The sequence below is a fragment of the Epithele typhae genome, assembly GCF_022376455.1.
Source record: "Epithele typhae strain CBS 203.58 chromosome Unknown BXZ73scaffold_12, whole genome shotgun sequence".
Taxonomy (NCBI): domain Eukaryota; kingdom Fungi; phylum Basidiomycota; class Agaricomycetes; order Polyporales; family Epitheliaceae; genus Epithele; species Epithele typhae.
The window spans coordinates 96,135-110,052 of record NW_025954203.1 but is presented as its reverse complement, the minus strand read 5'-3'; the positions used below and the strand labels follow the sequence as shown (position 1 = coordinate 110,052).

At 56.6% G+C, this 13,918-nt stretch overlaps 7 protein-coding genes across 7 annotated transcripts; 3 read left to right on the top strand and 4 right to left on the bottom strand.

Moving 5' to 3' along the window:
- Positions 1-314: 314 nt before the first annotated feature.
- BXZ73DRAFT_99460 (uncharacterized protein) lies at positions 315-3,381 on the bottom strand (the record flags this gene model as incomplete). Its single annotated transcript, XM_048028009.1, has 5 exons — positions 315-1,016; positions 1,596-1,822; positions 1,875-1,983; positions 2,338-2,423; positions 2,478-3,381. The coding sequence occupies 5 exons, from the start codon at positions 3,379-3,381 to the stop codon at positions 315-317; spliced, it is 2,028 nt and encodes a 675-aa protein (XP_047879759.1).
- A 106-nt stretch (positions 3,382-3,487) lies between these two features.
- On the bottom strand, positions 3,488-6,800 carry BXZ73DRAFT_99459 (uncharacterized protein; the record flags this gene model as incomplete). Its single annotated transcript, XM_048028008.1, has 7 exons — positions 3,488-4,021; positions 4,106-4,382; positions 5,571-5,631; positions 5,684-5,999; positions 6,271-6,412; positions 6,466-6,504; positions 6,568-6,800. The coding sequence occupies 7 exons, from the start codon at positions 6,798-6,800 to the stop codon at positions 3,488-3,490; spliced, it is 1,602 nt and encodes a 533-aa protein (XP_047879758.1).
- A 376-nt stretch (positions 6,801-7,176) lies between these two features.
- Positions 7,177-8,603, top strand: BXZ73DRAFT_43831 (S-adenosyl-L-methionine-dependent methyltransferase; the record flags this gene model as incomplete). The annotated part of the gene is made up of 9 exons (XM_048019215.1): positions 7,177-7,410; positions 7,467-7,578; positions 7,630-7,674; positions 7,725-7,838; positions 7,893-8,048; positions 8,109-8,256; positions 8,315-8,367; positions 8,416-8,471; positions 8,523-8,603. The coding sequence occupies 9 exons, from the start codon at positions 7,177-7,179 to the stop codon at positions 8,601-8,603; spliced, it is 999 nt and encodes a 332-aa protein (XP_047879757.1).
- Positions 8,604-8,656: 53 nt separating this feature from the next.
- BXZ73DRAFT_88973 (guanine-1-methyltransferase-domain-containing protein) lies at positions 8,657-9,950 on the bottom strand (the record flags this gene model as incomplete). The annotated part of the gene is made up of 3 exons (XM_048025131.1): positions 8,657-9,010; positions 9,066-9,524; positions 9,600-9,950. The coding sequence occupies 3 exons, from the start codon at positions 9,948-9,950 to the stop codon at positions 8,657-8,659; spliced, it is 1,164 nt and encodes a 387-aa protein (XP_047879756.1).
- A 294-nt stretch (positions 9,951-10,244) lies between these two features.
- BXZ73DRAFT_43881 (Phospholipase/carboxylesterase) lies at positions 10,245-11,181 on the top strand (the record flags this gene model as incomplete). The annotated part of the gene is made up of 4 exons (XM_048019224.1): positions 10,245-10,325; positions 10,393-10,487; positions 10,568-10,865; positions 10,924-11,181. The coding sequence occupies 4 exons, from the start codon at positions 10,245-10,247 to the stop codon at positions 11,179-11,181; spliced, it is 732 nt and encodes a 243-aa protein (XP_047879755.1).
- A 367-nt stretch (positions 11,182-11,548) lies between these two features.
- BXZ73DRAFT_99455 (Phospholipase/carboxylesterase) lies at positions 11,549-12,632 on the top strand (the record flags this gene model as incomplete). Its single annotated transcript, XM_048028007.1, has 4 exons — positions 11,549-11,764; positions 11,830-11,924; positions 12,001-12,319; positions 12,375-12,632. The coding sequence occupies 4 exons, from the start codon at positions 11,549-11,551 to the stop codon at positions 12,630-12,632; spliced, it is 888 nt and encodes a 295-aa protein (XP_047879754.1).
- A 116-nt stretch (positions 12,633-12,748) lies between these two features.
- Positions 12,749-13,910, bottom strand: BXZ73DRAFT_75979 (PUA-like domain-containing protein; the record flags this gene model as incomplete). The annotated part of the gene is made up of 8 exons (XM_048022329.1): positions 12,749-13,071; positions 13,122-13,284; positions 13,339-13,360; positions 13,408-13,423; positions 13,476-13,520; positions 13,580-13,613; positions 13,690-13,791; positions 13,842-13,910. The coding sequence occupies 8 exons, from the start codon at positions 13,908-13,910 to the stop codon at positions 12,749-12,751; spliced, it is 774 nt and encodes a 257-aa protein (XP_047879753.1).
- Between the last annotated feature and the right edge of the window lie 8 nt (positions 13,911-13,918).

Genomic DNA, 13,918 nt, shown 5'->3' with positions numbered 1-13,918 from the left:
GCTCTCGCAAAAGTACGTATATTGCTCGCCGTACAAACTGGGTACCATGAATCCAAGCTTCACTACGGCTCATATCACCGCGCACCCGCTCTCCATCGACCCACTTCCGGCCCTCCCCTTCTCCCCCGCCTTGTTCCCAGCAAATACGTCCGACAGTCTCCGCTCTCTCAGCGGCTCTAGGACCATGGACCGTGGCTGCCAGCGTCGCCTGGATATTCGCAGTGGGCTTCTGGCGTGCCCGTGTGCTGAGCTAGCGCTGATCATCCGCATTCCCCTCAGGTCGGCTAAATTCCCCCGGCGTCCAGCCAGCGGAGTTAGCCGTCGGCCCTGGGTGCTGCACTAGCGCCCTCGCTAGAAGACCCCGAGTCCGGGGGCGGGGGCGCAGGCGACGACGTCGAGCGTGACGGCCCTAGCACAGGCCAGAGCAGCGCCAGGGCGTCTGATGCCTCGAACTTCGGCGGCGAGAGCCTCTCCCACTGTGGCGTCGAAAGCGACGCCACGAGGCTGGGGGAGAGAGGTGCGTTGGATTCTCCGGCGGCCGCGCCGCCCTCCATGCCTCCGCCTAGGCCATAGAGTGACAAGATAGGTGTGTCGTCGGGTAATGTGGGTGCGCCTTCTTCGCCCTCAGCGCGGCCACTTTCTCCGTCGGACTCCTTGCTGGGCTCTTGAGCGTCTGTCGCAGCATCCGGCTGGGGCTCGTTCTCCGTTTCTTCCTGCTCTTGCGCAAGCTTATCTCCTGGGTAGAACACCAATCCCGACTCTACCAACCTCGACACTTCCTCCGAAGGCATGTCCGAGCACTGCAACCAAGGCTGTCGTCCAGCATCGTACCCTCCGGCGAACACCGAATACTGGTCATCCGCCCAACGGCGTATGTTAGCGAGTGCCTGTTCTGGAGACTCCGCAGCCAGCTCCGCGGCAGCGACCCTCTCGGCCAGGCGTCTCGAGCCACGTGCAGGCTGGGCGGCGTTGGAGCGATGCCACGCTGGCTTGAACGAAGTGATGTTCTCGAGTACCTGAACGCAGCGCATTAGCTCGCTGCACAGAAACCACGAATGTAGAAAATAAACGACGCAGTGGCCTGGAGCAATGATAGATAATTCTCAACTGCGTGGTAGTAATGTTGCAGTACGCCAGGTCTTCAGACGCTTGCCTACCGACTTGCGAGGTACGAACGACTCGAAGACTCCAACTTAGCGTGCTGACAGAGGGTAAACCCAGTAGAGTATTCCACATCCAAGCCCAAACGGCAGTCCATGTGACGTAAACGAAGCGCTCGAAGACGCGCCCTTTGGCGTGCCCGAGGAAACACTACGCGTCAATTTATGATAGCCGAGGCAAGGACGGGACAGCGAAGGCACGGTGGAAGATTGACCGCAAGGCGCAGTGGAAGTCGCGCACGCCAACAGGCAGCCGCGCGATAGCGCTGTGACTGTCTTACAAGTGCTACGACGAGCCGCGCGCACAACTGCAACCACGAAGAACGAAGACAGGCATACAGGGAAGATGGAGAAGCAGAAAACTCGACTGACAGCTTAGACCTCCGGCGACAATGGCCTGATGGGACTCGAACGCGGAACGTAAGAGATACTCACCTTCGCGCCGAGCCACTGGTGCCGCTCTTTGGAGATGGGGTGTCGCGCAACGCGCTCAGTAACCGCCATCGCGATGTGCGCGGGGAGGACGCCGGGGAGTGGTAGCAGTGGCACTGTGCGCTCAGCGGGCTGTCCGACTGTGGGCTTGCGCATCGAGCCGTTGCGGTGCCTGCTTGATTGGTGGTGATACAGCAGCACTTCGGGGTAGCTGAACGATTGCTCGCAATCTGTTATGGGCGGGGTCAGACCGGGCCTGTCGAACGCGTCAAGGGTACGCACCTTCGAACGCGCATCGGAGCGGCACGTGCTTGACGAGGTGCCTCAAGAGCGCTTTCTTGCCCGAAAATTTGCCCGATAAGCAGCCCGCCCACTGGCAAGCAAACGTACCCTGCATGACGATCGCCGTCAGTCTATCAGCTTCGTTCGATGGCCAGGGTCACAGCCGGCGGGTCACGGACGTCGCCAGAGGCGCCCTTCTCCACACATCCCACCGGGCACAGCCATCCCGGGACCGCCGGCACTCAGGATGTCGAGATGACGAAAAGCTTAGAACTACGCTCACCCATTCCTCATTCTCTCGGGCGTGGATAGCGACGTGCCGTTGTAGCGCGGCGCCCGAGTTGAGCACGACGTTGCAACCGCGCCATTGGCAGGGCGTCTCCCGTAGGCGGCTGTGCGCGAAGTTCGCCGCAGTGCGCCCGGCCTCTGTACATCAATGATGCAACATTATGGGATCCAATACGAAAATAGGCCGATGGGGAGAGAGGTCAGCATTATCCGTGGTGGGCGCGTGAAGGCACTTGCCTTGCTCAGCCAAGTCCTCCGTATCTGTTACAGTATCCGGTGAGTAAAACAACAAGTAGCATGTGAATGCAAACTCACTGTCCCATGATGCGAACTCATCGACCGAACTCTCGCGGGACGATTGACCGGCCGACTCGGAGGTACGTCTGGTCCGTGGTGGTGGGGTCTTGAGGCGGGCAGCGTACTCAGGGAGAGGTGGCACTTGCACATATGGCTGCGTCTTCCTCCTCCATGATGACGACAAGCCCACGTCGGAATCGGAGTCGATCCCTCTCGGTCTACCTTTACCCTTATCTTGGCCGTACAACAGTGTTGGAGGGGGCGAGCCGCCTTCAATCTCAACATATTCGTCCTCGACAGCTTCCTGGGCCAGACTCTTTGGTGGTGAAACTTCGATGGGGGAGTTGGAGGGGGTGGGAAGGAACAGAGATGTCCTGGAAGCAGCCGCTGCCTTCATATGAGGCGCCGGCGCCGACGCCGGGGGCTGTTTGGGAGAGTGATATTGAGGAGGCGAGCGTGATTGACTCGCATCCGCGACGCTAGCAGACGCAGCGTCGATTATGAGACTCGTAACAGGCTGGACCTGAGGCAGAGGCGGAGGCGACGGCGTATGGGGATGAGTAGGTTCGTGAGACTGGATGTCGAGCACGGGTGGCGAAGACGATCTGACATTATCCAATAGCATTGCTTGCACCTCTTCAATCCGTGCATCTTCCGACCCAGAGTCGCTCATCGCTTGTGGGATGCTTTTAAGCACTTCAACTTCTATTCTCGCGTCCGTTTCTGTCTCCGGAATGTGGACCTCCGCGAGCAATGGCTCAGGTGACAGGGGTGTGATGTACGCGCTTTCAACTGGAGGTTGGCCAATTTCCGAGCTTTCTGACGTTGTCTCGACCTCGGCGTCCTCAAGACGTTCAATGGCAGAGTCGACAGGGGTGTCTGTAATGGCCATGTTCCTAACAACATCGGGGCGAGTGTCCATCGGAGAAGGGGGAGCGGGTATGGGTTCAGGTGTATCGCCTTCCTCCTCCTCCTCCTCCCGTTGTTTCACTGATTCTGAGGGTTCTGCTATCCGGCCCGCAGGTTCCTCAGTTCGCGCGCGTTTTGACGGTGTAGAGGGTCGAAGTTCCGGCGAAGCTTTCCGTTTCATGGGCATTGAATTGGAAGGAGACGGTCCCGCAGACACTGGAGTAGGCACAGATGACATAAGAAGACCAGTTGGAGCAGGGGGCGCAGGCATGATGGATGGGGACGGTGCAAGACTTGCAAACAGCGTTGAAGGGACGGAAGGTGTTGAAGATTTGGCTGGGGTAGAGCTGATAGGTGCCGACGTCGTAGGTGCAGATGAAGTCGTAGGTGCGGATGGGGTCGTAGGCGCAGGTGCCATAGGCCCGAGAGGCTCTCCTGGCCGGCCCTTCGGCCGCCCTAGGGCACGCAAGATGTCCATGGCGAGACGCCGCGTGTCCGCCTTGTCTGGGGTCCACAACTCTCGCCTGCCAGAAGAGGTCTGAGCACTGCTCGACGCCGAGGTTTCTGTTGACGGTGGAGTTGGATCTGTGCGGGGAGAGGATGTCTTCGGAAGGGGCAAGGGTCGCATCGGGTAAGGTGGCTGCGTTGTGAAACTTTGCCCATTGTGATACACGAATTGCACTTGGCCATTGGGCATCCGATATGCCATGGACGCGCCGGGTTCATTAGGCTGGTACCATGCGAGCGGTCTTGCCTGAGCGGAATGGTGTTGTGAAGTGAAAGGGGTAAATGGAGAAGGTGTTGGTATCGTGGAAGATGGTATGGGTGCTGTCGAGCGGCGGGAAGTTTGTGAAGTCGACGGCAAGGACATGGGAGGCACAGGGAAAGCGGTAGGTGTTGTTTGAAGAGGTTGTGAAACAAGAGTGGAGGAAGATGGTTGCGCGGTCGATGACTTGTCGGTCGACAACGAATATTGGGACCTCGCCAACGAAATTTGAGGTTGGAGATTTACCGCTGGGGACAGAGCGGGAAGTGTGGAAGGTTGCTTGGTCACCGAAGATTCCGCGGTGGAGGCAGGTGGATTAGTCAAAGCAATGTTGTCGTGCGAAGACGAGATAGACAATGGTGGTGCAGACTGGATAACGGTACTGCTCTGATGTGACTGTGAAAGGCGGACTGTCGTTGAATCAGGAGGTTGTTGTGGCGCAAATGAGGATGTTTCTTGCGGTCTCTGTTGAGGAACTACAGGGGTTGACTGCTGCCGAGGAACCGCAGGAGCCGCTTGGGAACCTGTAGAGGCTGGTAAAGGGGCAGCGTCGGTGGCCAGCTGGGGAAACGCCTGAGGTGCTGTAGAAGTCGCTTCCTGCAAAGGAGCCACGGGTTGCGGAGTAGTCACAGGAAGGCCTTGCAGTGAGGTGGAAGCACGATGAGGTTGCACCGGCGGGGAAGCAGAGCTGGATAACTTGTTCTCAGCCGAGGGGCCTTGAAGGGGAGCCGACTGCTGAGTTTGTTGAGCGGTTGCGGCTGCCTGTCCCTGTGCTGTGTATCATCGTGAACACCTACGTGAATCCCTGATGCTTATGAGCTCACCGTGTATTGTTTTGATTGTTTCGTAGATCTTCGTGAAAGAATTAACGATCACATTCCGAGGATAGCCCCGTATGGAAATCAGCGCGGACGGTACGACTCGGTTCACGGGCGAAATACCTTCAACCGATGCGATGCGGCTTCTATAAGTTCAACGTGTTTCGGGCCGATCCGAGCCTCTTGAACGGCTTCTTGGGCTGTCTTCGGGGCATTGACCTGCTTTCTACGTATCGCATGCAAGATCTGTACCATGCAGGCTTGAACCAATGACGGATCATTGATCTGCAAGGAGTTAGCAACAAAATGCTACCCCCTAACGCGACGAAACTCACAGATGTGAACAAGATTTGCATCCTACGTTCGGTGTCTGGGTCCACACTCCTCAGGGCACCGGAGTCTGTGGACGTCGGAGCACTGCTCGCGATGTGCGAACCATCTGCAATAGATTGACGAGAAGTACTAGTGGAATGTGGCGCAGGTTGCACGACAGACTGTGATATGCGAAGAGTTTGTTGGCTACTCTGCGTTGACAAGTCTGAATGACCTGCAGACGACGTGCTCGTGTAACGCTGAGAATATTGAGCGGGCAGGGCGTGTGGCGTATACTGAGCGTACTGAGCGTGCTGGACTGGCTGAACCTGTTGAACTTGCTGAGCCTGACCTTGCTGATTATACGCTAGGTGACAAAACTGAGCAAAAGTCGATTCAAACCAATCAGATGCACGGACCTTGAGCAGCTTGCGTGTATGCAGACGGTGTGTATGAAGGCTGTGTTTGCGAGGCCTGACGTCCAATAGCGGGCTGGAATTGAGGGTGAGATGTAGTACCGGAGAACGCCAGTGGAACGTTTTGCCTGCCGACGAAGGCGGGTGGGATGTTGGAGTACATCGCGCTGCTGGGACCTGGGTTCATGTTGTTCACGTATTGTTGTGCGTTCTGGTACGCCACATTCTGGAATCCAGAGTTGAAGTAGCCGGAACCTGGGACCTGCTGCTGAACGCCGCCGTTTGAATAGGCCCGTTGACGTTGATTCATACGGTCCAGCTATTATTCAAAAATCAGTCAGCAGAGGCCCCACGATACGAAAAGCGAAACTATGGTCCATGCGAAGGACAGGACCAGGCCTCTGGACTCCGAATCGGAGACGGTCAGTGCGACAGAAGCGGCTTGTGCATGCGTGAAGGAGCGCAGAACAGCCGCGAATGAGAAAGAGAGAGTATCGGTATCTGAGATGGGATGCAGCGCCTTTGAAAGAAGAAACCGCACGACCACGGTTCGCTCCCAAGTGTTCAAAGCTTGGCGTTGAATAACTCACAGGTGGGGAGCTCGCCGAGCCGGAGACCTCAACAATACGCGCGGAAGACGGTATCTCATTCGTGTTCGCTACTTGCGCTTGTGGGTAGAATCCTTCGTTCGAGCTCGAGGATGTCGCAACGGGTGCCGACGCGAAAGAGTAGCTACAGAATGAGGCATTCAGCAGCCACGAGCCTGCCCAGAAAGTAAGACTCACCTGGGGTTTTCGCCCGCCTCCAATGCTCTTATTCGTTCTCTATATAAGTGGGACGAAGTTGGCACGGTAAAAAGTAACGAAAAGGATTGCTAAAGTACTCACTCTGCGAGCTTGCCCCGCTCTACGGCCTCTTGGAGCTGTTTCCGCTCGTAGTACCTCAGTATACCCTGCGTCTGCTGATTTTCCATTTGCTCAAGTCGCTCTCGGGCTTCTTGTATGCGTGCCATGTTCGCGTTATACTGCTCGAGGGTGAGAAGAGTGTTCGACTGATAGTGTATAAGGTCATTTGATTGGGGATCCGAATAGGGGTTCTGTCCACCGCCGCCATGATTCATAGCAGCGAAAGGGGTGGTGGGGGTGGTGGGGGGTGGGGGGGAGCCAAGAAGGGCAGACTCGGGTGGGGGCGTGACTCGTGATACAGAAGCTTGAAACCCAGGTTGAAAGGCCTCTTGTAACGCGCCACTTACCGGTTTGCTTCCGTTAATCAACAACTGACTAAGCGACGCGACGCGACCAAAGGGCGCCTACGCGTCTTTCGCGATGCTCGGCTCCCGTAGGGCCCACTCACTCCAAAGGCCAACCTACACACTCCGAGGCCTGCAGAGACTGCTACTCTGTTCTCTCACTGGTCTTCTTCTGCCTCGTCAACGCCATCAAGCAGGATAAACATCAAGGCTCAAACCCGTCTCGAATCATTCTTCAGCTCTTAGCATGCTCAGCACCGTCCGTGCGCGTGTTCTCGCGCGACCTCCAGTTACGCGACCTCGCCATCTCGCCTCCGTCTCGTCATCTCCCACTACATCGTCCAGCCCGTTCCAAGTCTTCGACCGCAATGCAAAGCAAATGCAAAGAGACCGTGCCGCGTCGCGCAAAGAGGGAGAGCGGAGCCGGGTGGTAGACTACGTCCGAGATGAGGTTGCAGAAATGCTCTTTGAGCGCATGCAGGTGCGTTCATTCAACCATAAGACTTGCGTCAAATTTGATTTCTCTGTTCTCTCTAGGACATCAAAAGGAGATTCAACACTGTCCTTGATCTTGGTTCTGGGCCAGGACACTTCTCCAAGTTGCTTGGACCAGAAAACACCCGAAGGGTCGTCATGATTGATTCCAGTGGTAAGCTGACCAATCTTGCATTCGGTTCTCCGCCGTGACACCAACCCATAGCAAAGACTTTGCACAGAGATGATTCAACAGAGTTCGATCCCGAAGGTCAGTGTCACTTTCTACACACTAGAAACGATGTTGAGTAAGTTCAATAGTGGAGGTTCAGCGCATGCAGGCCGACGAAGAGAGCCTACTTCACGTAGTTCCTCGGGACTCGCAAGAGGCCATAGTTTCGTGTCTAAGCCTCCACTGGGTCAACGATCTCCCAGGTTAGTTGTGACCAGTCAATTTCCGCGGCCAGAAATTCAATCTGCTCGCGATAGGGATCCTGGTACAGGTCAAAGAGGCCCTGCAACCAGACGGCGTATTTCTAGGAGCCCTTTTCGGTGGTGACACATTGTTTGAGCTTCGAACATCTCTGCAGTTGGCTGAGGTTGAGCGCGAGGGCGGTATCTCGCCCCACGTTTCTCCCATGACGGGTGAGTCCAGCTCTCGTGAATTCAAGCAAATCATGAAGGCGTGAACTAACACGTCAACAGATACACGGGATATGTCCAACCTGATGGGGCGCGCTGGTTTCACTCTCCTGACTGTCGATGTCGACGAGATTAAGGTAAATTACCCCTCTATGTGGGAGTTACTCGAGGACCTGCAAGACATGGGTGAAAGCAACGCTGTCATCGGCAGGTAAGCATCCTACCTTCGCAATTGCACGGGGGACCTGGCCACATAAAGACCCTCGCAGACGACAAGTGATCCACCGGGATACGCTGGCTGCTGCATCCGCCATCTACAGAGGTAATGCCACAGGTCCTCTTGCGTTGCAGAAGCTGATACCCTTCGAAGAGGTGCACGCTAATGAGGACGGCACAATACCTGCCACATTCCAGGTGATTTTCGTGGTGAGTAGCACAGCGCATGGGCGAGGAAATAATAGTAACGCGCAGATATAGATTGGTTGGAAGCCTTCTCCCAACCAACCACAGCCATTAGAGCGTGGCTCGGGCCAGACCAACTTGAAGGATGTTTTGTAGGCAGCCACGACATCATATTTGACTTATTCGATACGTCGAGGTGGAAAGCTTGCCTACTGTTCGCCGTCTTGCTCAAGTTCTGCGAGATCAAGAACCCGAACCTCTACCTCGCCGTCTTCCTCCCCATCTTCGTTTTCGCCTTCCTCTTGTCCTTCCTCTCCATCATCGTTGGTCGTCTCGTCGATATTCTTTCCCCCTCTACGACGGCCAACGGTGTTGAACTTGCGTTTCGGTATTACCGCATACAATGACTGTTTCCAATCTCGAGTCTCGACCCAATTGAGCAAGATTTCAAACGTTTGATTGACAGTCAAGACTTTGCGTGTCGGCATCTCTGCGAGATAAGTTCCGATGGGCAGTCGAGCCGAACGGATATTTTGCTCCTTTGACTTGTTGAAGCAGAGATTCTGGTACGAAGTCTGTGAAGCACATTAATATGGTGAGCGAACTGTGGATACGCACCTTATAACGATTACGGTCAACAATACCGCCCAAGATGTAAGTCTCCCCTTCCTTCAGTTCCGTCAACTCCTCGTCCGTGTCCGCGGTGAGGTACACCACTGTATCTTTCTTCGCCCGGCTGGGCTCCTTTCTTCGTCCCGATTTTGTATTCGCCTCTGCCCCTGGTTGCCCCGACTCCTCCCCTTTGACCTTCTCGCCGCTGGCTCCAGCTATCTCTGCCTCTTCCGCGTTCACTGGCTGCACCTCCGAATGCCCCGTCTCCCCTTCCCATAGCCGCTCGTATCCCTCTTCCCACCACTCGGCCCCGTTCCATCTCAGATACGCCGCGTTACCCTGACCGTCCATCCGCTCTTTCGTCCGCCCATCGAGGGATGTGAATAAGAGCGACGCGAATGGCGCCGACGACTTCCGGTTGGCGCTGTAGGTGTATGCGAGCTGCGCCGTGAGCGACTTGACCTCCTGCGCACAAGTCAGCCTCTCGCTTCTCCATTCCACGTCGCTCGGGAGGAAACAACTATCGCGCTAGACACTCACATTCTCGGACATCATCTCGTCAAACGCCAGGTCAACCACCACGCGCGCGTTAAATGGTTTCTTCGGTCCTACGTCCGTCTTCTGCCGCTTGCTCCTCCTCTCCCTCTCCGCCGTTTCCTCGTCCTCATCCAGCTCCCCTGCGGCGCGCCTCTCCGCCTGGACGCGCTTCCGCTCCTTCTTGCGTTCCTTCTCGGCCGCGCGGCGGTCCTTTTTCTTTTCTGCGAGCCATGCGGCTTTTGCGAGCTTTTTCTGCTGTTTCTTGGAGAGTGGCGGGTTACTCTCCGCGGTCACCTCAGAAGCGTCGCCGGGGGCCGCGGGCGGATTGGGATCCACTGCACTTTCTCCCTGCATTGCGAGGAAGGACGAGAGTGAACCCGAAGTCGAGAGTGGCAGAGAGCGAAGCCTGCACAAGACCCGCGAACAATCGAAACTTGGATTGCCAGTGTGTGCTGCGGCACGCCGGGCCGCCGGGTATCGATCCGCGAAGCTCATATCCCGCCAGTCTCAACGTGTGGCGGAGGCTCTCGCATGCGCTCCTTCGTTACCCCCGCTCATATCCTTGGACTCGTCCTTGGTACCCTCATCGCACAATACTTTGGGCTTTTCGGCCTTATTTTTCCTCGATCAACGTACCAGAAATCTGAAATGGCCGCGGCGCTCCAGCCTCTCAAATTCCTCACCGTCGCTCCCCTCGCGAAGCATACCGCGACCGTCATCTTTGTCCATGTATGTAGCCGCAAAAGATCTAGCACACCGTTTTGTGTAACGCGAACCTGCGCGCTGTGAACGACAGGGCCTCGGTGACTCCGGACACGGTTGGAAGCCTGTTGCGGATATGTTCGCCCGCGAGCCCAGCCTGCAGCATGTCAAGTGGATCCTCCCTCACGCGTGAGTGCACGGTTCGTCGCCCCCCTCACGCCCACCTCCCGCCCCATCGCTCCTTCCGTCTCACACACGCGCTCGGCCAGGCCCACGATGCCCGTCACGGGGAACGCGGGGAGCCAGATGCCCTCCTGGTTCGACATCTACGACTTCGGGAGCATCAACGGGCGCGAGGACGACGACGGGATGCTCAAGACCGCGCACGCGCTCAACCAGCTCATCACCGCCGAGGTTGACGCGGGCATCGCCGCCGACCGCGTCGTCCTTGGCGGGTTCTCGCAGGGCGGCGCCATGTCCTTGCTCACGGGGATCACGAGCGAGCGGCGGCTCGCGGGTCTTGCCGTCCTCAGTGGCTGGCTCCCCATACGCATGAAAGCGAAAGCGGTGAGTGCTCTCGACCGACTCCTCGCGCGTGCACACTCTGATCGAGGTTGTGCGGCAGATGATCTCCGACCGGGCGAAGAAGCTGCCGATTTTCTGGGGCCACGGCAAGGCGGACCCCATCGTGCGCTTCGAGGTCGCGCAGATGTCGCTCGAGTTCCTGAAGAAGGAGATGGGGATTAACGCGGTTGAGCCTGACGCGGTGCTCGGTGGCGGAATCGAGTTTCACGCGTACGACGGTTTGCCGCATTCCACGGTACCCGAGGAGCTCGATGCTCTACAGGCATTCTTGCAGAAGACGGTCCCAGCGCAGGATTGACTACTCTCGTAGACGTTTGTATTTTATCACCTTCATGCCGACTTATCGGAGAAGCATTTGTCACGCGCGTGCTTGAATGCCGCTGCACCACTTCGTACACGAATTTTGATTCGGAACCATGGCACTCACATGGCAACATTTAAATAATCACACAGCATGCGACCCCGCCGCCGTCTCATGGCGCATATATGCTGAGGTGATGACCGACGCTACGCATTATAGGCATTTCATCTGTCCGCCCCCAGATGCCTGACTATGAGTAGAGCATTGCCCAACAACGGCGAAGTGTATGACACACACAGTGCGGAATCTGTAAATCCAAGCTGCTAAGCATTATTCATCACCAAGAGGCCTGCAAGTATAAATAATGGGCGTTGGGACGCGCCGCCGGACCGTCCTCTTCAACTTCGACGTCGTTCTTCCGGCGGTCTTGGTCACCAAGTCAAGTCTGTTCAACTTTTCGTGGCGCGTCCTAACCATCAGAACTAGTCGAGAAATGGAGATGGCCACCACAGCCGAGATACCCAAGTTCGTGAGCGTACCGCCTCGCGCAAGGCACACGGCGACGGTGATCATGGTTCATGTGAGCTCTGCCTATGTCGAAAATTGTCTACGATCACTGTGAACCAAGCACTATACCCGTGATAGGGCCTCGGAGACTCTGGATATGGCTGGAAGAGTGTAGCACAGATGTTCGCTGACGAACCTGGTCTCCACCACGTCAAGTGGGTTCTCCCGCACGCGTACGTCTACCCCGCCCTAGCCTGATCGATCAGGCTGCTCAACGTCGGCCATGGGATGACGCTGCTGTGATTGCAGCCCACCCAGAGCGGTTACAGCCAACGGTGGTCGAGTGATGCCCGCGTGGTTCGACATCATCGAGTTCTCCATGGACCTCAACGCACCGCGCCAGGACACCGCCGGCATGCTCGCCACGGCACGTTCGTTCGATGCGCTCATCGCCGCGGAAGTGGAAGCGGGTATGCCCGCAGAGCGCATCGTGCTCGGAGGGTTCTCGCAGGGCGCGGCGATGACGCTTCTGACGGGTCTCACGACGAAACACCGGCTTGCGGGGTTGGTCGTGATGAGCGGTCGACTCCCTGCGAAGGACTCTATCAAGGAGGCGAGTGCTTTGCATGTGTTCGCGGACCGTTCGTACATATGTTGATATTGAAACATGCGCGGCTTTACAGATGCTATCTGAGCATGCGAGGAAGCTGCCGATCTGGTGGGGGCATGGAAAGCAAGATCCTCTCGTCACCTTCGAGCTCGGGAACAAGTCAAGGGAAGTCTTGAGGACGGAGATGGGCATCGAGACGGTAGACTCGGAAGCCGTCCTCGGGGGTGGCGTTGACTTTCATGCTTACGATGGGCTTACACACTCGACATCCATGGAAGAGTTAGAGGACTTGCAGGTGTTCATCAGGAAAGTGATACCTTCGACAGATTGATAGAATTATCGACGACGTACAAGCGACCAATGCAAATAACGTAAACCGATGAATCACTCACAGCACAATAATTGAAAGCAACATGTCCAGTGTTCAAATGCGCCAGCTGTACAGTGTCACTTGCGTACTCGCGTCGACCGCCGTAGAGCGGCAGAATCCCCGTCGACTTCGTGGACCTTCCTCTTGCTCCGAGCGGGTTTCCTGGGAGCAGGCTCATCTTCGCCACTTCCATCCACCCTTTCGTCATCATACTCAGCAGCTTGGTTCTCGCTCTTGGGTTTGGCCTTTGTCCGACCCTCTTTGCCCTTGGCCTTGGCCTGACTAGTACTTCCATCCACGTTTTCCCATCCTCCCTGGTTGGCGAGCTGTTCGATGACGTTATAAGTATCCTCCTCCACTCTTTGCACGCTAAGACGGCCTCTATTGATGAGGGCCATGGCTACCGAAGGCGTATGAGAGGTTGTGTCAAAAAGACAGTTTGGGTAGTACCTTTAATGGCGTCAGAGCCTTTTTGTTCAATGTAGGCGACATTCTCTGGCACATCAGCCGATGCCGCTACGCTCTTGAAGAATGAGAGAGGGACAAAGTGCGATGCGCGAGCCTTGAAAGTGACCTCGACCATGTACCACTTGGGGTTCTCTTTGTCCGATTTCTGTGGTGTGGGTGTGTTAGAAATCGCCGACAGAGGTGGGTGGTTTGTACGTACGGCGTCATAGTATGGGTGCGAACTGAACCAAGTTCAGAGCGAGAACACATGAGACGAGATATGACTCACGGGTCCCAGGCCGTGTCTGTCGTTGCTTAGTCCACGAACAATGCCAGGAGGCAGACCACGATGCTCACAATCTGGATACGCTTCCTTCGAAACTTCTGCAAACGCGGCGATGCCTAACGAGACGTTAGCACGTGGTAGAGCCGCGAGATGTCGGGTTGCTGCAGATGCCTACCAGGTTTCTTGCAATTGGAGTGATAGAACAGGACCTGAGACGCAGATCATCGCATCGGCTAGGCTCTTCACCAGGAGGCGGTCTCCCTATGACCGGTCCCGCCCACTCACTTTGTCACCAACCCTCATCTCCTTCATCAGGTTCCGGGCCTCAGCGTTCCGCACCCCCTCCCATGGTGTGGTCTTGCACTCCTCGAAGTCGTCGACGCTGAACTGACGCGGGTCGACCGAGGAGCGCGCGCATGCAACCACACGGGGCGCACCTTCACGTCCTTGCCCTTGACGACGCGCGAGTCGGGCTCGGCCTTCATAAGCCAGTGCTTCGGAGACATGTCGTAGT